We start from the raw sequence: 23447 nt of genomic DNA, 5'->3' as shown, positions 1-23447 counted from the left end.
TCATTACACATTTGTCTTGTGTGCACAAATTCAGATTCTCATAAAACACGAACTATTGCAATGCTTGACTTCTTAATTAAAATTTGCAACCTTCATGTTGTATTAACAATTTTTTTGCATTTAATTTCCTAAGTTTAATGAAAGAGGGAAATCTGTCTGAGTTGTGTACACTCCTGTTAATGCAAAATTAATGCATGCGCACACCTAAGAGACACGAGTGTATACTGATGCTTCCAGAGAGCTAGCTGGAGTGTGAGAAATTTGAACTGAGCGTGAGCTAACAGTTCTACATACAAGACACACTGTTGTGACCCCGCGTTCTACCTGAGAGGTAGGAATGGGACCAAGTCTGTCTCAACTGGCGTTCAAAAGTGGACTCTTAGCTAGTGAAATTTGCTGCTGCACATTCTACTTCCACACTCTAACTCCAAATAATTTGAATGTGGTATAGTTCTCTTGACCAAGAGTTCTGTGTCTGGTAGGTATAAAGATTGAAGGTACTGCCACTTTTGAGTTACATCAGTGAACAGAAACCTAGGAAGGGACATTATAATGTAGTTAATAAGGTTTTTTTGCATAAAAATCGCATTTTGGCTGAAACAAAGTACAAATCTTTCAGCCCCAGAAAATGTTTTTCAGGAAGTTAAGCACACAAGTTATTAGTATTTAGTAGCTGCAATTTTTCAGCTTTAATAGTGTTTGCTACATGCAAATACTATAATAAATGTCATTAACTCTATATATAGACCTAGGTTAGAGCAATTTATTTAGTGCTGTAATAACATTCTAGCCCTCGCTTAGCTTAAGCGTGGTGGTTTAATGTAGTCCTCTGAACGGTGTAGTCTAGCCTAGGACTTTTTAAATGGCAGTGCAGTTATTGTGTGGTATATTTAATGGACTGAAGGTCCTAGGGCTGGAGAATTTTGTTTTTGCTAATCCAGTTGCTTTTACTTTCCCCATTGTTGCTAATTTCTGGAAGGATTTTCCCTTTGGTAGTAACTGTACGATGCCAACTGCTTTCTTTTCAGATAGCGGCTAAAATTGGGGGTGATGCAGCTACCACGGTGAACAACAACACTCCAGATTTTGGGTTTGGGGGTCAGAAGAGGCAACTGGAAGATGGAGGTACTGCAGGGTGTTCGTTGTCTATATTTGAACAGCACCATTATGTGATGAGTGCTGGGCCTTGGTGATACTTAGCACTTATATAGTGCTTTTTGTCTGTAGAGCTTGGGGGGGCTTTTCCGTATATCCCTATTGTACAGCTAGCACAGATGAGACGTGACTTGCACAAGCTCTCACACAGCCACTGGCCGAGCTGGGAGTAACCCCAGTGTCTCTGCACTCTTAGTCGAGTACCCTCTCTACCTGAATCCATGGCCACACCTGTAGAAGTGCCAGGGCCTTTCCGCATGGGTGAAAGATTCCTGGGTGTTTAAGCACAGGATGGACAGTACTACATAAATGCTAGTTGTTGTCATAGGTGCTTGGATTTAGATTAATTTTTATTTTGATAAGTTTCCATTGTTTAAATGTTCTGACGGTTTCCTTAATGCGGATGTGCATAGCTCACATCTAGCCCATCATGCTTCAAGAGTTGGTCTCCTGTGTCACACGTCAGCATGTGGAGATGGGAGGCCACCTGTAAGGACTGGAAAGAGGTTGGCTTGCATCTAATCTACTCCCTTCTCTCTTAAACAGACCAGCCAGAGAGCAAGAAACTGGCTGCTCAAGGTGACTGTAAGTACAATTTACATTAAAAGGGATGGGAAAAATAACTTTGTAGCTGTGCCTGAGAGGTGCTGTTAACCACATACAAAACCCTCTGATAGCTGTTGCTCACCTGAAGTGGGTGTTTCATGTTGAGGCTGAGAAAATAAGAGTGGATTGGGTGAAAGGAAGGGGGAAGATTTGGGTTAGAAATATGTAGGAACCTGTTTTTAGCCTGCTGGGATTTTTATCTTCCATAGACTGCCTGGATAGTGACTGATTTGTTGTTGGCTTTGTGGCATTGTTCTGCATTCTGGTACGTGAATTCATAACCCAAAACCTCTCATGGTTTTCCTTTTCAGCAATGTCAGCTCAACTTGGACCGATCCATCCTCCTCCCAGGTAAACTCTACCTTCACCCTTCTCCCCCACCCCAAAGTCACAAGGCTTGTGAATTTGAACGGAACGTTCAGAACCAGATTAGCGACACCTCTTGTACTTCAGACATCTGCAGGAGGGGCAACAGTGTGATGCCCCAAAACTTAACAAGCTGCTTTGCTCAGATGTGAGGCTTGCACTTTGAGTCGTGTGACATGCCATTGGGGAGACTGGTCACTCCTGGCATGAGTGTGCCGTGTTGGTAGTGAGGGACGTGCTTCTTGGCCACCAGCGCGGTATTTCTAGCTCTTGTGCAGCCTTTGCTTTAGGTTTCATAGCTTTGGCTTCTGTAAAACCAGAGCACTGTGTGCAAATGCTGATACAGTGGACTCCAGGACACGTAACTAGTTTGCCATGCGTAACCCTGAGACTCGAGCATCCCCTAGACTAGTGCCAATAGCTCAGTCACCTTCCAATTGGTCTGTCCTCCCAGGAGAAGGAAAGTCCTTTTTCTTTTGTTTCTGATCGATGCAGGTGACTATCGGTTCCTTTTTTGTTACCCTCCCACTCCTCACTTTAAGCCGCTGACCGTTTCCCTTTGCAGGTCTACAGTGACTGAAGAGTACAGAGTACCTGATGGCATGGTGGGACTCAGTGAGTATTAGACAGGGAGGGAGCAGCCTGCCGTTGCTTTAGAGAAAGGCTTTCACTGTTACTTTTACTCCCAAATACCTTCCTGGCTTCTCAGTGCCAGTTTCTGAGCTTTTTGCAGAAGAGCTCAGTTGTTCTTGGCTCTTTGCTCTGATCCCCTTCACTGTGTTAGGTGACAGCTGTCCGAGATCTGACTAGCATTTGAGTCTTATCCTGACGCTCTGGCAACTCTGGTGTGGCACTTGTGCCAGCCAGGAGAGAGGCAGAGTGGAGCATTGTTTTATTGAATGCACAGGCTTGGACTCCCTGCTTTAAATGGTAGGGATTAGATACTGAGGGCAACTTCCTAGCTGGGTGTGTTGTCACCGTGGTTGTTGGCACTTCCATTGTGCACTGAGATTGTAGTCTGTGGGCAGTGGCATGGATTCACAGGAGTGTTGTGAAGGGCTCCGTGTTCCTCTCCCAGGGAAGAGGGGACTTTCAGTCTTGTCTGGCTGATCTGAGAAGCGGTGACTGGCTCTGAAGGGAGTCCACGCTAGACCTTTGCCAGAAGGAATGGTGGCTGTAACGCTGGCTTCAGCGTGATGCTAAGCAGGAGAAAACTGGGCTCCATTGCATACAAGATCTGAGCCCAGGAAACAGTTGGTTTACAAGATGCGGTTTCAATTGGCTTGGCTTTCTGAGCTTTTTGAGGCTAGTGGAGGAGTTGGCTGAGTTTGGGTGCACCAAACTCCCCTTCAGAGGCTGATTCCTTTAGGCTGCCCAGGCCCTGTGGTGAACAAGGCCCTTCTGAGAGTCTTGTTTAACTAGATTTAATATTTGAATCGGTTGCTTGTCTTCCCCCTTCTGATGCCCATAGACTCGCATGGGGCACTGGACTTGAGCCCTGCATTCTGTTCGCTGCTGCTTCAGTTTCCCCTTCTCTAGAAAGGAGATAATGAAACTCACTTGCCTTTGTAGAGTGCTTGGAGATTCATGGCTGAAAATTGCCATATGTTAGTAGCTGTGAGAGCAAAGATCATCCTAGAACCTGCAGTGTGGGGGGTGGGGCCTCCACTACATTATATTTGAACATTATTTTTACCATTCCTCCAGTAGAATGTAAGGCTTAGATGGATATTGGATTGTTTTCTTTTTAAAGTGGTTGCAGATTAATAGACCATAACTGAATCACATGAAGCAGTTTGCTTTGAGACCTGTCTGCGAGTGACATTTCCTTTCTCTGTAGCAAGCTGGTGTTCCTTAGCCGTTCTTCTCCTTTTCTTTCTTTTTCCAGTTATAGGCAGAGGAGGTGAACAGATCAACAAAATCCAGCAAGACTCTGGCTGCAAAGTACAGATATCACCAGGTATGGACTGGTGCAAGAACTCTGCAGAGCGCTCATGAATGCCCAGCTAGACTTGTCTTCCTGGGCCCCTTCATTTGAGGTGGAAATTTATACCGGCGAACATAATTACCCCTGTGAGCAATGGATGTGGTAGAGTCTCCATCTAATGTCTGTAGTATGTTGGGCTCTGTGGCAATTCCTGGGTGAAGTTCTATACAGCCCACATTATGCAAGTCAGACTAAATGATCATAATGGTCCTTTCAGGCCTTAAATCTCTGAATCAAAGAATGCCCCTGGCATCAAGCGTTCCCCAGAAATGTTCGAATGTGTTTCCGGGGGTGTATGTGGTTTAATAGTGTGTTAGACCGCTCTGGCCATTTCTTCCCTGGGATGCGGTGAGTTCGCTCATCTATACAATATTGCCTCGCTACTGTAGTGACCTCCTATGAATACCAGGGGTCATTGATAGAACATGGCAGAGGCCATCAGCACCAGCAAGTATAACGGAACTTTGAGCCACATGGCACAGTGTCTCTCTGCTTAGAGAACTCCACCACCACAGAGCATTCCCCCTTCAGATCTCTGCCCAGTTACTCCAGCTCCTTAATTGTGCCATGGGCACGTTGTTTTCTGAAACCTGTTGCCCGGGCAGAGCTGACTTAGTTTGTAGAGGGAGAAAGCATAAGCACATCTGTAGAGGTTCCTGTGGGACCCTCCAGGCGAAATGCCCTAGGAGCATGTCCTTTAACACTTTCTTCTCTTGCAGACAGTGGCGGATTACCAGAGCGGAGCGTCTCTCTGACTGGATCCCCAGAATCTGTCCAGTGAGTACACCCTTTATTCAACTATGGGTCCTGGTGCAGATTGGAATCACCTGTCTGTTGGGCAGGGACTTGTTTCTGAACTTTAAGCTCAAATCTTCAGAACTTCCTTTGTGTTTGCTGCCTCTCCTCCCTCACGGACAAACCACTGCCAATGGCTCTCGCTGTCACCTGCCTTCTGCTGTGCTGTCCTGGGGGTTCTGCTGCTGTTTGGTTTTCTTCTTTGGAACTTTCCCTGTCTTCAGGGAGGACAAGGGCCTTATAGAGTTAGTGGGAAGAGAGACCCTGAAGAAAATTCATAACCCTTCCCTTCCCCTTTCCAAATAGTGAAATTCTGAGTGGGAGGTTTGCAAGCATAGGGTCTCCTGCCCCGTCATTAGAAGGGACTGTTAGCCTCTTGCCTTGAGCTGGGCAGTTGACAGCGTTCGGCCATAGGACGCTGCCGGTCTGGGGTTCTGGCTGTCGGACCCTTGCGAGGCCCCACTCAGCCTGCTGCCAGCCTAGGTGAACAGAACCCCAGACCAGCAGCGCGCTGAGCAGGCTGGGGGCGTAAGATCAACATTTTAATTTAATTTTAAATGAAGCTTCTTAAACATTTTGAAAACCTTGTTTATTTTACAATACAACACTAGTTTAGTTATATAGTATATAGACTTATAGAGAACTTCTAAAAAACATTAAAATGTATTACCGGCACATGAAACCTTACATTAAAGTGAATAAATGAAGACTCGGCACACCACTTCTGAAAGGTTGCCGACTCCTGGTTTATAATCATGGAGTTAGGGTGTGGCAATTGGGCCTGGCTTCTTGGCAAGGCATTGCTATCCTTGACTGAACAAACCCCTTCTGGAATGCGCAGGGCTAGACAGAAACCTGCGCAGTGTGTGTTATCTGGGCTGTCCTCAAGTCTTGGGACTTGGCATGGTGGGATGGGAGCTCACGGAGGGAGGCATCCTGGAAGGGAGCTGGGTGGGCCCCACTGCAGTGCCTGGGCCTGTCCTGTGTATTGCATTATTAGTCTGAGGTGTACGAATGGCTGATGGGTGCGCACACTCTCTCTGCTCACCACCATTGCTGGTTTTTTTCCCCTCACAGGAAGGCGAAAATGATGCTGGATGATATCGTGTCGCGGGGTCGTGGTGGGCCACCTGGCCAGTTCCACGACAATGCCAACGGGCAGAACGGCACAGTGCAGGAAATCATGATCCCGGCTGGGAAGGCAGGGCTGGTGATCGGCAAAGGGGGAGAGACCATTAAACAGTTACAGGTAAGGGCTGGGAGCCTCCCAGGCTGTGGGGCAGGTGGACAGAGAACTCCTTGTGGTTAGAGCAGGGGGCAGTGCACCGGAGCTGCCCCTTTTCCCCTCACTTAGCAATTTCTTCCTGTCTCGTTAGCTCTACCCGCATTGCGGCTCAGCCCCTCTAGCAAGGTGCCTTTGGTGGCCTCTTCATCTCGAGCATTGAAAGGCTTGTGCTCTAGGGCCACTCTGATTCCTTCCGAAATTCTGGTCATTCACTAATGCGGGGTGTCCAGCTGTGCCCTGTTAGCTCAGGTGGGGTCCCTGGTCATCTCTTCCTCAGGAGACTCAGCAAAGTCCATATAATGCCCCTAAGGCCCTGTCTATGCAAGAGGGGTTATGTTGGTGTTGCTCAACCACTCTAAGCTGGGCTTGGCACCCATCTAACTTACCAGAGTAAGTCACTCTTGCAAGCCCCAGTTTGTCCTGGAGCAACCCTGTGCAGACTTCCCTAGTCTAGATAAACCCCCAGGCAGTTTTTCTTAGCTGCCTCCCTGGCATCTCTGAAAAAGTGCAGCAGGACCAGAGCGACAGAGTCACACATGCATCCGCCAGGGCACGGGGAATCCTGCCTAAGTCGGCACGTGTTCAGAAGGCTTCCCCACTGGAAGGGCTATGAGTGTAACTCAATAGAAGCCTAAAACCCCGGAGATCCCAAAATCTACAGGTAGGGGCTTGTGCCCTCGGCAGTGATGGTTCCAGGGCTGGTCTCCACTGCCAAGTGCCATGTCTGTGATGGAACCGGAGCTCACGACACGAGCTGAATTGTTGGGTGAGTCCCTTGAGACCAGGGTGAAGCTCCTGGAGTTGGTTAGTGGGGACGTCTGGTCCCTTCTCTTTCCCCTGTCAGAGCTCAGGTCAGCGTAGGCTGTGGCAGGTGCGTAGCATGCTGGAGAGCCGCTGGAGAGTTTCAGCTATCGACTTGCCCAACCCCTGGCTGATTTCTTCCAATCTCCTCCACCCCAATGCAGGAGCGAGCTGGAGTGAAAATGATTTTAATTCAAGACGGTTCCCAAAACACCAATGTAGACAAGCCTCTTCGGATAATCGGAGACCCCTACAAAGTCCAGGTAGGTCTGGCTGGCTCACTCTAGTGGGAGTGTGTGTATGTAACTATATCTGTGTGGAGAGCGAGGGCAGGAGGTTGACTGACTGCACTGTTGCCCGATTTCCCCGTGGAGAAGGCTTGTTGTGGATGGTATAAGGTGGTTCTCGTTATGTGTTTCCTTTATTGCAGTGGGTCTCAACCTTTCAGACTATTGTACCCCTTTCAGGAGGCTGATTTGTCTTGCGTACCCCAAGTTTCACCTCACTTAACTGCTTGCTTACAAAATCAGAGATAAAAATACAAAAGTATCACTGCCCGCAATTACTGAACAATTGGCTACTGTCTCCTTTTACAGTATAATTATGAAATAAATCAATTGGAATATAAATGTTGTACTTGCAGTTCAGTGTATAGTCTATAGAGCAGGGTAAACAAGTCCTTGTCTGTATGAAATGTTAGTTTGTTCTGACTTGGCTAGTGCTTTTTCTGTAGCCTGTTGTAAAACAAGCATATCTCTAGATGAGTTGATGTATCCCCTGGAGGACCTTGTGTACCCCTGGTTGAGAACCTCTGCTTTAGTGGTCAGTGGTCGCGTCTGACGCAGTGGGTATTCATCCACGAAAGCTTATGCTCCAATACATCTGTTAGTCTATAAAGTGCCACAGGACTCTGTTGCATTTTAGTGGTCAGTGGTTACCTGCCTTAGGGCCGTTCTGAAATGAACTACTTTGGCTCAAACCTTATAAATATCCTAGTGAGTCTCTTTGATCTCTCCAGAATGCTTTACGCATTCAGAATTGCTTCACACACACATCTCCCCCAGTGAAACCACTCTGGGTCCAACAGCACAACCTTGTTTAGGACAGGAAGTGAATACTGAATAGTGTCTGCTTGAGAGGAAGGTTGGGCTTGTGGTTAAAGCACCAGGGTAGGAGTCTAGAGACTTGGCTTCTAGTCCCAGCTCTGCCTCTCCACTTGCTGTGACACGGTGATGGACACCTTGCGAGAACATGGACAAGTTGTATTTTTTCCTATTTTCCCCAAAACTACACTTAAATGGGGTGTGGAAATGAATTTGATGTAAACTTCGGAGCTCCTCAGGTGGAGAGCACGGTACAGGTATAAACGTGTACTGAAATGATTAAATTAAAGCAGGATGCCTGGGTTGTAGCAGACACTGTATATCCTTGGGCAGTTTGACCTCTGTCTGCTTATACCTCAGTCAAAGGAGGCTGAATATACCTGCCACACAGCTGTAGTGGATGTTCTGCTAGTTCTAAATCCCTGAGATCCTCTGTGAACAAGTACAAAGCAGGCGCTATGCTACAGTGTCCTAATAGTATCTGCATGGCTAGGTAGAAGGAACAGAGGACAAATTTGGGAATTGCCCAGCCTTGGCCAGGAGACTGGGAACAGAGCCGTGCGTGCCTGAACTATCCAACATGGCTGGGGGTGTGCGTGTCACTCGTGGCTCTTCACTGGAGCAGCATTGTTCCCAGCCACTCGGTAGCAGCTATGGGACCACTGGGATCCTTACCGGGACCACTGGGATCCTTTCTGTGTGAGGCCTCTGGGATTAAAGTTCCGTAAGCTAGCTAATGGTCCCCATGTATTTAAAGAGAGAATTCTTGGCTGGGTGCCCCATGGTCCATGCGAGCCTCAGTCAGTACTGCTTACTCTGGGAGCCAGGCCTGCAGCGTGGGGGTCACTGGTTCCCTGGGCTCACGTTGCTGTTTCTTGTTTGCAGCAAGCATGTGAGATGGTGATGGACATCCTGCGAGAACGTGACCAGGGAGGCTTTGGTGACCGAAACGAATACGGTTCCAGGATCGGTGGAGGAATAGATGTAAGACCGATTTAGCGCATTAGTTTGGGGGGGAAGTCTGCCTGCTGCTGGTTCTGTCAAGGGAGGATGTTACGTAGTCTGACAGTAGGGGGCAGCAGTAACCAAACAAAACCTTGGGCCTAGTGTCCTAGGAAATTACTTCCTAGGTCTTAGCCATGTTTCCTGTTCTCCAGTTAATTTTGCTCTTGGCCCTTGCTCAGGTCCCCGTGCCCAGGCATTCTGTCGGGGTGGTGATTGGCCGTAGCGGAGAGATGATTAAGAAAATACAAAATGATGCTGGAGTTCGGATACAGTTCAAGCAAGGTCAGACGCCTGAATAGCTCTCCTCTTCCCCTTCCCCAGAGAATCCTGCCAAACCCATCACCTGCATGGCTAAGCACCAAGATTCTTATCTGCCAAAAACTCCGCCGGGGTGGTTCTGCACACAAGTTCCCTTGGGTGTCGATATTGTAACTTGCATCATTCAGCGATCCCTTCAGAGTACCTCATTCATATCCGCACCATACTAGACTTTTTTGGGGGGCGGGGAGGGTATTTTTCCTGAAAACCAATAAGACAGATTGTTTTCCTTGGAAAAAATCCCTAGAATTGCCTATCCAGTCTCTCGCCTGTGGGTTAAGGGGTCAGGAATGAATTCTCCCCCCCCCCCCCCCCCCATGAGTGCAAATAGCCCAGGGTATTATGCAAAGTGGGATGGGATGGTGGCTCCCTTCTGAAGCAGCAGGTATCAGACACTTCCAGAGGTGGATAACCTGGCTTAGGGAACCAGTGATTGCCCTTGGGTGGCAAATCCTGTGCTCTGAGCAGTTGTTTAATGGAGAGAACTTTTATGCATAGAGCAGATTTCACTCAAGAGGTTAACTTCCCACATAGCTTAAACATACCACTTTAGCTATCTGCTTCTTCAGGCTGATTGGACATGTCACCTGCCCTTCCACCCACTCATCCGGTGTTAATGAAATGGGCACCATGCCTGCGTAAAAGGCAGACGAAGCCCATTTTAGCATGGTCTACGCTGTCCCAGATAGTCTTAATCCAGGAGGTTGGCGCCTGGTACTCGTACCCTGTCTATACAGCCCTCTTCACCATAGTCCCTGAGTGCCACAGCTGAGGGTGGGTGCAAGGGGATGCTATTTTGCAGAGATGCTACTATTTCCTTTTACACTGCTGTGACCACAATGGTAAACCTCGTCTGCTGCTAAGGCCAAGTGTTCTGGGGCCTGGCGCTTGTCCAGAGCCCTTGTCTCGAGGAGTCGGGCATGGCAATGGGTACCTCGCTTTGTTGAGCTGTTTCCTGTGCTTGTTTCAGATGATGGGACTGGTCCTGAGAAGATCGCCCATATTATGGGGCCCCCAGACAGGTGCGAGCATGCTGCCCGGATTATAAACGACCTCCTGCAGAGCCTTCGGGTAGGTAACACTGGGGTGCCCTAGGAGGGGCTGACCCCACCCAGTGTGTTCCTTAGTTGGCGAATAGAGTGATTCAGGGAGACGGTCTCAAAGCAGCTTGGTAGATCAGAACGAGACCCACCATGGGACAGGTTACCCTGCTGCTGTGGGGTTCTTCCACCTTCCTCCAAAACCTTGGGGGTTGCGTCTGCTGGGATACTGGGCTAGGCTGGCCTCAGGTCTGATCCAGTCTGGCTGTCCGGGTGTTCCTTTAACCAACACAGGAGTCTTAAAGAGAACCTGTGCCGCCACTTTTCTGCTGTGTGATGTATAAGGGGCCTGAGGAGTCCAATTCCTTCCTACTTATTTCTAGATTTAAAAACCAATCAGGACTGTGTGGTCTTCCCTGGTTTTGGCAGACCCGTGGGAGATAGCAGCTCTGTTTATTGCAAGCTCTTAACACCTTAATTGAAAAGCTGAGTGTTGCAAATTAGGGTTCTTTTTAATCAAAATGTTAATTAGGTGTTAACAAACACTTACATGGTGACTCAGGGCATGCCCACAGTAGGGGAGCTACAGTGTCACAGGTGTAGCATCTTAGTGTAGACACTTCCTACAGTGACAGTTTCTGTGGCTGTACGTAATCCACCTCTCTGAGAGGCTGGAGCTAGGTCAACTGAAGAATTCTTCTGGGGACCTAGCCGCTCCTTTGAGGGTTTGGTCAGCATAGCTACAGTACTCAGCAACCTAGCGAGGTCGAGCTAAATTGTAAGTGTAGATGGGGCCAAGGCATGCTTTACAGGCTCTTTACTGATTTTTAACTATTTCAGGTGTCCTTATTTCTTACTGAAATAGTTATCCCAGTGTAACCCATAGCGTGGATGCTGTTAGGATAACCTTTAGTTCTTATCAATAGATCACAAAGGAGATAGGGAAAGTGAGGTACAAGGAGGACTTGCCCAAGGTCACCCAGCAGGGCAAAGCTGGGAAGAGAACCCAGAGCTTCTGAGTCCCTGGCCAGTGCGCTCTCCACTAGACCACACTGCCTCCCCTTATCTGTGCCTCATACCAGTATGGCTTGGTCCCTTTGTCAGGCTTGACAAAGCCCTGGCTGGGATGATTTAGTTGGGGATTGGTCCTGCGTTGAGCAGGGGGTTGGACTAGATACCTCCTGAGGTCCCTTCCAACCCTGAGAGTCTGATTCTTTCCCATAAGGGAATAGCTGTACCAGGAGAACTGCCCACAGTAGGGGGCAGTGCCACGTTAACTGTACCAGGGCAAACCAATAGAAAAAGCTGTACAAAAACAGTTAGCCCACTCCTAAAAATCTGTCCCTCTTAACAAGTAGCTTTTGTTCTTGTGTTGTCATTAACACGAGCTCTGTTCCCAGCCTTCCAACAGGCAGGACCTGAATTTAGAACCTAAATAACAAGGCAGAAAAATACTTTCTGAAGGGGCATTTCTCAAACCTTTCAGGATGGTGGCACCTACCTAGATGTCAGATTTTCATGACCACCCTCTAAACCAGGGGTCGGCAACCTTTCAGAAGTGCTGGGCCGAGTCTTCATTTATTCACTCTTAATTTAAGATGTCGCGTGCCAGTCATACAGTTTAACGTTTTTAGGTCTTTCTATAAGTCTATAATATTTAACTAAACTGTTGTATGTAAAGTAAATAAGGTTTTTAAAATGTTTAAGCTTCATTTAAAATTAAATTAAATTTAAAACGCAGAGCTCCCTGGACCCGTGGCCAGGACCCGGGCAGTCTGAGTGCCACTGAAAATCGGCTCACGTGCCACCTTTGGCACATGTGCTATAGGTTGCCTACCCCTGACTAAACCGACTGTAAGAGTAAAAAAAGTACCGGCTCAAACCTTATAGAATGTGTGTTTGGAGAGGCCGACTGACAACCTGACCTTGAAGGGAGAGGGAGTGAGATTTTCTTGGCTTTCAGTCCACGCTCACAACCTGCCCCCAAGTGACCGCTCTTTGTGCGCTCTGGGGCTCAGGACCTGGCACATACCTGCTTTTCCTCCCTCAGTGGGTTGCTTTTAAAGCTCAAAGTGCCTGAACCACCAGACTGATTCCCCCCCACCCCCACCCCCCCGTCACAAGTGCCAAGATGTTATCCGCTGTATTTGGCTGCCAGTGACCTTTCCCTGAAGCTGTTTCTGCTGTCTTGCAGAGTGGCCCGCCGGGTCCCCCTGGCCCGGGAATGCCCCCCGGAGGCAGAGGCCGTGGCCGAGGGCAGGGTAACTGGGGGCCTCCTGGAGGAGAGATGACCTTCTCGATCCCTACTCACAAGTGTGGGCTGGTCATTGGCAGAGGTGAGTGTCCTTTGCCATCATACAGCGGTTCCCGGCGTCTCCCCCGCCACCGCTCCAGCAGAGCCCGAGCTCACAGCTCCACGCTCTCTTCCAGGCGGGGAGAACGTCAAAGCCATAAACCAGCAGACGGGGGCGTTCGTCGAGATCTCCCGGCAGCTGCCTCCCAACGGAGACCCCAACTTCAAACTGTTCATCATCCGCGGCTCCCCGCAGCAGATCGACCACGCCAAGCAACTCATCGAGGAGAAGATCGAGGTGGGTGCGGGGAGTGCCCCCAGCTTCCACCTACCCCCACAGCGAGGGGGCAGCAGAGCACTGGAGGCTGACCCGGGGCATCGTGGCTCTCAGCACTTACGGATTATTTCCTCTCTCCAGGGCCCCCTCTGCCCAGTTGGACCTGGGCCTGGGCCTGGAGGGCCCCCGGGCCCTGCTGGCCCAATGGGCCCTTTCAACCCAGGACCTTTCAATCCAGGGCCACCAGGAGCTCCCCCTCAGTAAGTATTGGAATCTCCTGCCTCTTTCGGGGGTGGGGGAGGGAGTGCACGACATGCTGCAAAAAGGTGCTTGTGGGCTGTCTTTAAGGGGGTGGACTGAGCAATAAATCCAGGGGCATCTGGTGGCCTGACAGGGGCTGCTCCCCTAGTGCCCAGGGAATCCCCTATAGTGTCTAGTGCCCGAACTTTGGACCATCCTTCCAGTCTGGGAGCAAGAAAAAAAAATAACCCTAAGTTCTGCTGAGGAAGCTGCCAGCCAAAGGCCCCTGCTCCTCCTGGCCTGTTCAGCCTGCGAGTGCCCCGGGTGGGGAAGATGGGAGACTGGCTAAGCCTGCAGAGACCTGGTGCCGGAGCTTGATGGACCACAAGCAGGGCTGCAGGGAAGAGTAGTCTTGGGCTTGCCCTTCGGTGGAGGTAACCCCACCAGCTCTTCAGTCAGCCGGCCTCTTCCCATCCTCGAGAGCTGTGCAGCACCAAGGAGCCCTGTCACTACCCTGGAGCCTGCCATGCCAGGCCCTGCACAAACACAGAGCAAAGCCTCCGTCCGTCAAAGGGACCCGCTAAGGCCCATCTGGCTCTTGTGGGCTGCCTGTCCCCCACTGGGGCTGCAGCAGGGCTCCGAGGACCATGCTTTGGGGAGATGAGCGGGGGGCTGCCCCAGCTGTACAGGGGCCTTCCCACCCTCCCAGTCAGCGTGTCCCAGCGGGGTTCTGCTCCCCCCTCTGCAGTGCCTTCTGTCACCCCTCCTCATCAGTGTCTCCTGCTCTCCTCTTTCAGCCCTGGGGCTCCTCCCCCCCACCCATACCCACCCCAAGGCTGGGGGAACACCTACCCGCAGTGGCAGCCTCCAGCCCCTCATGACCCAAGTAAGTACCCAGAGCTGCCCCTCGCAAGGGTAGGGTTGGCTCCGGGGAGCAGGTGGGCGGGCAGCCCTGTTCGCCACATGCTGGCCCAGGGCAGGAGGTGGGGTCTGTTCTCATACATGGCTCCTTTCCAGGCAAAGCAGCAGCGGCAGCAGATCCCAACGCGGCCTGGGCAGCGTACTACTCGCACTACTACCAGCAGCCCCCTGGCCCTGTGCCCGGGCAGCCACCAGCTCCCACTGCGCCCCCCGTTCAGGGCGAGCCGCCGCAGCCGCCCCCAGCCGGGCAGTCCGACTACACTAAAGCGTGGGAGGAGTATTACAAAAAACTAGGTAATGCCCTGGGGGAATCATTCCACCTATAGCGGGGAGGGGGGGGGGGGTGCTATCCAGAGGTAGCGCAGCTACAGTCCCGGGTGAAGAGCGCTGTGCTGGAGGGCAGCAGTGAATCGAGGGGCTCAGCCCAGCTCCTTGTGACCCCAGGACTGACGCTGACAGGCCCTACTGCAAAGGCTGAGCATTGAGGGTCCTGAGGACTGAACTCCAGAGGCAGGTACCTCTTGCTCAGGGCTGAAGCAGACTGGCCTGGCCGCACGCGTGGGTGGGGGGTGGTGGTAGTGACAGGCCATGGGCTGATTTCCCCAGCACTGAGCAGTCAGACCTGTTCTGAGAGGGAAGGTCTGAGGTCAGGTGGAGAAAGGAGCATGGGGCGGACCCAGCAAGTTAGCAATGTGCCCCACAGAATCCGTGTGAACATCCCCAGCCAGAGATGCCAGTTCGTGCTGGTGTCGCCCCCACTAGGCAAAGGGGGCGGTGATACTGCCTGACCCCTCCTCCCTCTCCAGCTGCTCACTCCCCTCGCCCACCTCTCCGGGGTCCCTAATGCATGTCTCTGCCCACAGGCCAGCAGCCCCAACAGCCCGGGGCACCCCCACAGCAGGACTACACGAAAGCCTGGGAGGAATATTATAAGAAACAAGGTGAGTGAGGCCTGGAGCTCCTATGGACGGGGGTGGGTGTGTGGATCAGCAAGGAGAGCCCAGCTCCTGTCCGCTGACCATTGGAGACATGGGGAGAGGGGTAGCCCTGTGCCCCTGGAGTCACTGACTCACCCCCTCTTCTCTCCCCTGCCCCATCGTAGCAGCTCAAGTGGCTACTGGTGGAGGACCAGGGGCACCACCGGGACCTCAGCCAGACTACAGCGCAGCCTGGGCAGAGTACTACAGACAGCAGGCTGCCTACTACGGACAGACACCGGGGGCTGGGGGCCCAGTGCCGCCACCCACACAGCAGGGACAGCAGGTGAGTGATCGGCCATGTGCCCCGCTGCCTGCCTTCAACCCCCAGCTGTAGCTCCTCCTGCCTGGGTGAGACCCTCGGTCCCACAGGAAGTGCTTCCTGAGCGGCATCTTTGTGCTCGTGCACCGGCTCCCACATCGGTCGTCGACGGGGATTCAACCCAGGACACCTCGACCTACAAGCATGAGCGTCTACTGCTTGAGCTAAAGGACCCAGTCCATTAGCTGGAGGCAGTAGTAGACTCGTAAACCTCTTCTATGGATCCGCCACTAGGTGGCAACACAGACCCACGCTGTTCATGTGGATTTACGTTGACCCGTAGACACCTGGGGGGGTGGTCGGAGGAGATGGGAGCTCAGGGAAATGGACAGAACTGGTAAGATTCTCCAGTTTCCACTGGGCTCTTAGCTCCGGCTCACAGGTCCATTTTCAGGGGCTAGGACTTCTTCGTAGGGTTAGGGGTTGTCTTATCCATTGGGGGATGTGGGAGGGATCACTGTTAGCCCTGGTAGTTCAGGGAGATCGGGCTGCAGAGCTGTCGGAATACAGCGAGCGTCAAACCAGGGGAACTCGTTCAAAGAGAACCTGGGTGCAGATTCCTATGTTTCTGACCAGCTTCTCCTCTCGAAGGTGAGCACACACTCGGCAGCGCTGGACTGAAAGCAGCTGTTTGCTGACCCAGGGAGCTAGATTAGCTCCCGCTCAGCCTCTAGCCTGTCCTGCTGCAGCTCTGAGTCTCGGGCCTAGCGCCAGGCTGAGCAGTTACATTCTAGGGCCGCAGTCTTCAGAAGCAGAAGCCTAAAAATCTGGTTTCAGCCACATTTAGGCACCTAAGTGACTCTTCCAGCAGTGCCTGGTGACTTCACTTGGTCTTGCTAGGGGCTCCGTGCCACTTACTTAGCTGCCTAAATATGCTGAATTTCAAGCAGCCCCCTTTAGAAATGCTTCCCCAGGCCAAGACTTTCATCTGATCTTCAGGACTGACCAAAGCTGCTGCTTCTGAAACCTAGATTCTCTTCCAGACTTGACCTGCCAATTTCCCCTTTTCAAACACCCTGCTTCCATGGTGGGATTTCCTAGTGTGCAGGGGAGTTGGGAGCCGAGGGCCAGTTTTCCCTCCACTCCCCAACTTGGCAGCGCCGTGCCAGTGCCGTTGCAGCAGAGGGGACCCTGTGTTGCTTTCGGACTCTTCCGTCCGTAGCGGTGTCTATCAGGGGTAACTGACTCCTGTCTCTCTCCCCGATCCTTGCAGGCTCAGTGAATTGAATGTGAACTTCCCACCTGTGAAACCCTTTTTGTTTTTGGAAAGAGAGATGGCCGCTGTTGGGGAAGGGAGCCGGCCCCTGGGTCTGATTGCTGGGTTTCTTAGCGGAACCTCGGCTGCTCCTCCTTCGAGTCTCTTTAAAATAAAAATAAAATAAAAAAAATAAAAATAAAAATATCTGAATCCTTCATGTTGAGCCAGCTGTAGAAGATAGCGAACTAAAACTGCTGCAAGAACTCAGCCCTCCTGAAACACACGTCGATTTCAGGGTAACATGTTTTTTCTTTTCGTTTTGTTTTTAAAAAAAAATAAAAAAAACTTTACAAGGAGAAAAAAAAATCACTCTGCTTTTTAGTTAGAGTTGGAACATTCCTCGAATAAGGTGTCGGTATTTCAGATAAAACAACCCCTTTCCCCCTCCCATTTTCCCACAATTGGGACTGGTCTGTCATGTATTTTGTCTGTTCAAGAGGAAACTGAAACAAACAAAATTGTACGCTCAGTTTTTACTTTTTACCGCTTGTTTTTAACTTCACAAATAAATGATAACAAAACCTGCCTGTGTCTGCTGGGTGGCGTCTGTCTGTCCATAGGGTTTTGAAGCGGATTGTTCTCATGATATAGCTGTTGTAAAACCTGATGAACTAGGAGCTCCTGTGGTTTTTTTATAGTTTGAGCAGGCAATTGTGCTTTGTTAAATAAAATGCTCTTTTTGTTTTGAAACCAACTCTGCTGCACTGTTTCCAAACCGAGCAACTGGCGATACGATGCGCCCTGGGCACTGTCTGTTACGGGGGGCTTTATGCCGGTGCCCCTCAGCGGGGTATCTGGCCTGTTGAGCTGAGGTTACCTCATGGGGTAAGGAATCGCTTCTGCTGCCTGTTGTGAGGAACCAGTGGCGCTGTGCTCGGTCCATTCAATACCTGTGGTCTCTGAGCAATCCCAAGGGCCTGTAGTTTCACCTCTGATGCAGTGGGAATGGACCTGCCTAGGTAAGGCCTTAGCTGGCCCTATCTGTGTAGTACCTGAACACCTCCCTGTTAGTCCCTACACCCCCCTGGGCGGCAGGGCAGCTCTGATCCCCACTGAAGGTGCAGACTGTGACATGCCAGATTCCTCGGGGGTCAGACCTTGCACCTGGTTTCCCCAGTCGTAGGCTGATGCCCTAAGCACTGGACCCTCCTCTGCTTACGGCCAGATGAACCTCCCTCGGCTTGGACTCTCCGGCTCATGCAGGAGGTTGTCCAAGCAGATGAGTGTGAGGGGGACCCATTGCTTCCCCGACTTGCTCTGGAGGGTCCGGGTAAGACACTGCTCCCATACAGCGAGGGCTGGAGAGCGCTGGCTTTCAAAAGCAGCTTTGGAAAGGTTCTTGCCCATCCGCCCACTGGACAGTTCCCTGCTTGGGGTGACGCAGGGGGAAGCCTTCCCTGGAACCAGTTCCAGTGTCCTCTGCTAGCCTCCCTGTTCTGCCCAGCCAGCTTCAGGGGCAGCTGAGGGGAGAGCTTGGCACAAAGCCCATTTCAGTCTGATGCAGATGTGGGGTTTTTGCCAAGTCCCTAGTAGCTAAATCCCCCCCTGGAGTGGAGTGAGTCTCCCGGGGAGGGAGAATGAACCCTCGCCTGGGCAGGAGAACTGTTCTCCTCGTGGGGCCTTGCGTTCCAGCTCTCCCCAGGCACTCTGCCCACAGGCAGACCAACCTGTTGCTGGTGGGGGTGTGTGTGTGTACCACTTTTCCCCCTTAACCTGTGACTTGTGCTGAGTGTCTCTCTCCCCCTCCCCCTTGCTGTTGGCTTTTAAGACTCAGCTCTGTGTGACCCGTGTGTGTTGTGTGGACAGCGTGTTTCTTTCAAAAGCTGACCGCTGTCCAAAGCTGGGGCTCTCCTCACTCACATGTAGCTGGGTTTGAAGTCACGTATTGGAAAAAACAAAGGACTTCAGGTAATAAACTCAAGTGTTTTGATGGATGCTCCTTGTCCCCTCAGAAGAACCCTCCCCGCTCTCCAGCCCGGCTGTCTCGTGTCATGCAGTCCTGCTCCTCTGAAAGGGGCTGATGTGGAAAGGCGGAGGGCTAATTCAGGGGTGGGGGGTGCAGCAAAAGGATGTTCCTGTACCTAATGTGTAGGGAGTTAGGGGTTAGGCCAGGAGGCTGGTGAGGGAACTGGCTGCACTAGACAGCAGAGCAGGGAATCACACCCTGCGGGGTTTGCCCAACTCAAAGCAGCCAGTAGGGTGGAGCTGTGGCCATCTCCCCTCCCTGGGGTAAGGAGGGTCCCGGAGTCATTCGCTCTCTGCCCTAGGCCAGACCCATCTTGCCTGGCTCCCCTGCCAGGGTCAGATACTTTCCTTGTCCGCAAGGCCCTGGATTCCTACGGGCCGGTTCTGTGCAGCTGGGCCCCTGCCGCGCTAGGCACCTTGGCTGCTTGTGTAACTACATCCTGCGGCTGCCTGGCTGGGGACGGGGAAGGGACTGCATGCTGGGCCAGCAGAGGGTGCTCACGCCCTAACCTGAGCCCCATGGGGTGGGGCAGGTGCAGAGGGCCGCCTGGCGTAGGGCAAGCGCAGGGCCCGGGCCCAAAGCTGAGCCTTTATTTGAACACAGTCCCAGCCGCGGGCTGGCCCGGGCAGGGCACCAGGCACCTGGCCTAGCGGAGGCTGTCGATGACCAAGCAGCACTTTGCGAAGATGGCGTCTTCCGGCTCCTCGCCAATAATCTGCAGGACACAACAGAGCAGCTGGGGGGAGCAGCCCATGCCATGGGGCCCGGCCGGCCCCCAGCTCTATTCCCCTGCCCCTGCCATGAGTACCCGCCCCCCAGGAAACTTGGGTGCGCCTGTGCTGGGGGCAGGCGGCGCTAGGCCCTGCTCAGAACCGCTGGGTGGTTGCAGCTTTTGGGCAGCCCCAGCTGCCACTGAGCTCCTACGCGGGCTCGCTCTGGCCCTCGCCCCGCCCCGAGGGGCCTGCCCACGCGCTCAGCCCCTGGAGGATGTTTCCACGCGCCTGCTGAGCGGAACCCAAGATCCTGCTAACGCGGGGGTGGGTGAAGCTGTTGGCAGAGGCTGTGCCAGGGAAGGGGCCCTAACCCCTAGTTCAGAGGGGCAGGGCCCTTCCCCCCGGCAGGGCTGCCTGCAATGGGCTCTGCTGGGAAAGGGGAGGGTCTGTCTCGGGCCACCCCCCACCTACGTTTCTGAGCAGGTTCTTCTGTTGGTAGTAGCTGATGACGGGCTCGCACAGCGAGTAGTGAGTCTCCAGCCGCTGGCGGATGCAGCTCTCGTGGTCGTCGGCCCGATGGCCGGTCTGGCCCCGCAGCAGCAGCCGCTGGATCATGGTCTCCGTCGAGCAGTCCAGGACGATCACGAAGTTGGGAGGACGCCCCACCTGTGGCATGGTAACCCCCCGTTCAGGGGGGCAGCACCACCCGCGCAGGCTGCTCCCTGGCCAGACACCGGAGGGGGGAGCTGAGGAATGGGCACCAGGACGTTCCCGTGCAAGGCGAGAGGATGGGGTGGGGGCAGAGGCCCTGGAGAAGGGGGAGCCGGGCCAGTGCCAGCCCATGACGGAGCCCTCCTGGGTCTGAGTTAGGGAAGGGGGGAGAAGTGGCTGCGTCTCCAGCATGTGCTCAGCCCCTCTGAATGCCTCATGCTGCCTCCCACATGCCACATCTACCTCCTGGGTGTCAACACAGCCCACCCCCCCACTCTGGCCAAGGGCTGCTGGGCCTTCCTTCCCCCGTGGCACTTACCACGCGCTCAAAGTCCTTGGCCTGGTTGAGCTCCCGGGGGAAGCCGTTGACCAGGAAACCCTTCGCCTCCTCTCTCTGCAGCAGGTTCTCATTCAGCAGGTCAAGGACGAAGCCCTGGGGAGACAGGAGCCCCCTCAGCGCTGGGGGGGGAAGGGCTTTGGCCGGAGCCACCCCTGACTGCGTGAGCAAGCGCCCCACCTCCTCCTGCCCACGAGCCTCCGGCTCCAGGAGCCCAGACCCCCACTCAGCTCCTGGCCTCTCCCAGGTGCCTGCTAGTGGGGCGGCCGAGCCCCAGCAAACTTCTTCCACCAGGCACCAGCTGGGCTGGAGCCAGAGCGGGAAAGGAGGTGGGAGAGGGATGAGTGGGGCTAGGTATGGCAGGGGGCAGAGCCGGGAGCCTGGCACTTGCAGAGGGGGTGAGAGCCAGCGGGCGGCTGATCCCTGCAGCCCAGGGGAAGGCTCTCGCACTCGCAGGGCTCTTTTGCAGCCTTGGAACGTTTCTCGGGGCCCCTAGGAAGGGCCAGGTGCTGAGCTGATGAGCGGGAGCTGGGGGTGCTGCAATCCGGGAGGGAGGGAGGGGAGCCTCACTGAAGGCACGAGCGCTCCTTTCAGCATGATGTCCTTGATTTGTCGCCCCTGGCGCGTGGGCTCGCTGGCTTCCGCCCGCAGCAGGTTCCCCATGCCCAGGTGCTGGAACTGGTACTTGGCAGCCAGCCTCTCACACTGTGTCCCTTTGCCGGAGCCTGGACCTCCTATCACGAAGATGATGATTTGCGACTTCAGCATCTCTGCGGCGAGAGACAGAAGTTGGGCAGGGGGAAGGGGTGAGACAAGCATCTCCCAAGGCGCATTGGACAAGCCTGATGCTGCTCAGTTTGATGAGATCCCAGCCCAGAGCAGGGTGGCTGTGGGCACAAAATAGGCACGGTTGCTGCTGCTCGATGGGGAAAATAAGCTAAGGGGAAGTGACCTGGCATGCCCGCCAGTGGGTACTGAGCTAGATGGACCCTGGTCCGGTCCAGTGTGGTAACATCCCCATCTCAACCATGCAGTAGACATCAGCTCCTGAAAACCCTTGTTAATTTAGTGCAGGGCTGACTGCCCTGGAGCCTCCTCTGTAAGTATCCCACTACTGCCACCAATGTGCCTCAACCCGGCCCTGGAGAGACCCCTCTTGTGGCAAGCTCGCTCTCCGTGGCCCACCGCCCACCCCCATAAGGGGCCCATTAGTTGGTGGATTTGGGGCTGTCCCCATTAGGAACTAGAGTCGCCACGCTGGCTGATGGGAGTCACAGCTCGAGCCCCTCTGGTGTCAATGCCCAGGAATGGCAATGGTAGAACCAGGAGCAGAATTTGGGCCAAGGCCTTTCAGTCACTGCCAGCTGTTACAAAGCAGCCACCTCGCTGGGACCTGCCCCCGCGAGCAAGGCTTCTGAGACAGCCAGGGTTAAAATACCTGCTGAGCTGTTTATAAAACAGGGGGGTTGGTGTGAACCGGCCACCCCATAAATGGCATTCAATCATTCTCTAGAGACATCTCTACTCCGTACAATGAACAAGCAGCCGGGGCAGTTAGGGGCTCCATAATGCCCCTCAGCTACCACGAGGGGCCAGATAAGAACACAGATGGGAGAACCAGCTGAGCTCTGTTCATTTCTAGCCAGGATAAATCGGTGGAGGAGCCGGGCCTGACCTTAAACCTGCGAAGAGAGCCCCTAGAAAACCCAGCCCAGCCGCTCCAGCGCAGTCGTTTGAAGCTACTGAGGGGTGTTCTTTCTCCAAAGGAATTTAGTGCTGTGAACAGGCTTGGGCTGGTAACCCAGGGCTCGGCATTTACCTATGCAGACACGCTGCGCTGCTGGCACTCGCTGCCACATGCACACCCCCTTCCCTGGCCCAGATGGACACACACACACTGCCACTCCATGTGCACCCATCTCCTCCCTCGGACTTTCTGCGCCAAGCAGGGAATGAGTTTTGATCATCACCCACGGGAGCTGGATTCCAGGTGGCGAGGCCGGGCTGGTGGGTTTCACCCCCCAATGCTCCCTCCAAGCCAACATCCAGCATCCCTATTGCAGTGAGATCAGGGTACACCCCGGACCAGCGTCTTCCCCCGACATCCCAGCCAAGCGAAAGTGCTGCTAGCAAATATGCACGGTTTTCCTCCTGGAGCCAAACGCCTTCTGTTGACCTGCTGGCCGAAGCAAGAGTTCCCGGAAGAGTCATCCGGTAACAAGACAGCAAATTAAAGCCTCCATCAGGGCCCAGCATCTCCATTGCTTGGGCGGATTTGTCCCTTCCCAGCCTTCTCTCAGCTCTGACCACTAGACCCCACTCCCGTCCCAGAGCTGGGAATGGAACCCAGAGCCCTGGCTCCCTGGGCTCTAACCAGCAAGACATACCCACCCCTTCCTACATTTTGATGCCCCCTGAAAGCACAGAAAGCCCCACCCCGCCATGCCCCCAGAGCCAGCTCGCCCTTTACCCTGCAGTTCAGGATTCAGAGGCTTGGCAGTTTTCGGAAGCCGGGCCTGGCAGAGTCCCATCTTCCAGGGCACAGACCGTTCCCCCGCTGCACTCCCTTCCCGGGGGCCCCCCCCAAGGTGCTGGCCTGGCCTGCAGCCCTCAAGCTCCCGTGGAAAACTAATCTGGCCATTTTAGCCCGGGCCCTGCTGCTTAGCCGGATGGGCTTTCTGATGTCACAAGGCAGCCAGGCGCTGGCCTGTCGCCAGGGACAGGAGCAGCTGAGCGGGTGCCGGGATGCGCGGGGGCGATTCCAGGCGGTGCTGGGAGTGGGAGGAGGCCAGAGCACGTGGCCTAGTGACCCGAACGATAGAACCAGGACCCCTGGGACCCCTCCCAGTTCGGCGACTCGCTGGGCCTCAGTTTCCCCCAGGGGAGGGGGCTAGATTCCCGGCTCCGAGATCTCCGGACGGGCCGAGTGACCCCGTCTGCCCCCCCAGACTGCGGGCAAGAGGCAGGAGAA

General features: G+C 53.5%; 2 protein-coding genes across 6 annotated transcripts in view; one reads left to right on the top strand and one right to left on the bottom strand.

Annotated features, from left to right (window-relative positions):
* Nucleotides 1-17274, top strand: part of KHSRP (KH-type splicing regulatory protein) — a 21914-nt gene extending 4640 nt beyond the window's left edge. For 2 of the 3 annotated variants that reach the window (XM_054012821.1, XM_054012819.1), the window contains 18 exons: nt 1029-1125; nt 1702-1740; nt 2073-2112; nt 2693-2742; nt 4016-4087; nt 4834-4891; nt 5987-6158; nt 7160-7258; nt 8984-9082; nt 9283-9385; nt 10392-10492; nt 12656-12797; nt 12892-13052; nt 13173-13291; nt 14069-14157; nt 14289-14486; nt 15056-15133; nt 15295-17274. In XM_054012821.1, coding sequence (XP_053868796.1) covers nt 1029-1125; nt 1702-1740; nt 2073-2112; nt 2693-2742; nt 4016-4087; nt 4834-4891; nt 5987-6158; nt 7160-7258; nt 8984-9082; nt 9283-9385; nt 10392-10492; nt 12656-12797; nt 12892-13052; nt 13173-13291; nt 14069-14157; nt 14289-14486; nt 15056-15133; nt 15295-15506 — 1929 coding nt within the window. In that variant the 3' untranslated portion in view covers nt 15507-17274. The remainder of the gene's footprint in view (nt 1-1028; nt 1126-1701; nt 1741-2072; nt 2113-2692; nt 2743-4015; nt 4088-4833; nt 4892-5986; nt 6159-7159; nt 7259-8983; nt 9083-9282; nt 9386-10391; nt 10493-12655; nt 12798-12891; nt 13053-13172; nt 13292-14068; nt 14158-14288; nt 14487-15055; nt 15134-15294) is intronic. The other variant, XM_054012820.1, reaches the window with a different exon arrangement.
* On the bottom strand, nt 17020-23447 carry LOC128828293 (adenylate kinase isoenzyme 1-like). 3 transcript variants are annotated; one of them, XM_054012823.1, is made up of 5 exons: nt 22947-23447; nt 21047-21246; nt 20459-20572; nt 19900-20094; nt 17020-19430 (listed from the first exon to the last, which is right to left on the bottom strand). In XM_054012823.1, the coding sequence occupies exons 1-5, from the start codon at nt 23005-23007 to the stop codon at nt 19362-19364; spliced, it is 639 nt and encodes a 212-aa protein (XP_053868798.1). In that variant the 5' UTR covers nt 23008-23447; the 3' UTR covers nt 17020-19361. The 3 variants fall into 3 exon arrangements, with proteins under 3 accessions (XP_053868798.1, XP_053868799.1, XP_053868801.1); XM_054012824.1 differs by having other exon boundaries at nt 21047-22652; nt 22947-22989; XM_054012826.1 differs by lacking the exon at nt 22947-23447 and adding an exon at nt 22451-22866.

The sequence above is a fragment of the Malaclemys terrapin genome, chromosome 23 (genome assembly GCF_027887155.1).
Source record: "Malaclemys terrapin pileata isolate rMalTer1 chromosome 23, rMalTer1.hap1, whole genome shotgun sequence".
NCBI lineage: Eukaryota > Metazoa > Chordata > Testudines > Emydidae > Malaclemys > Malaclemys terrapin.
This window is presented reverse-complemented; position numbering and strand designations above follow the sequence as displayed.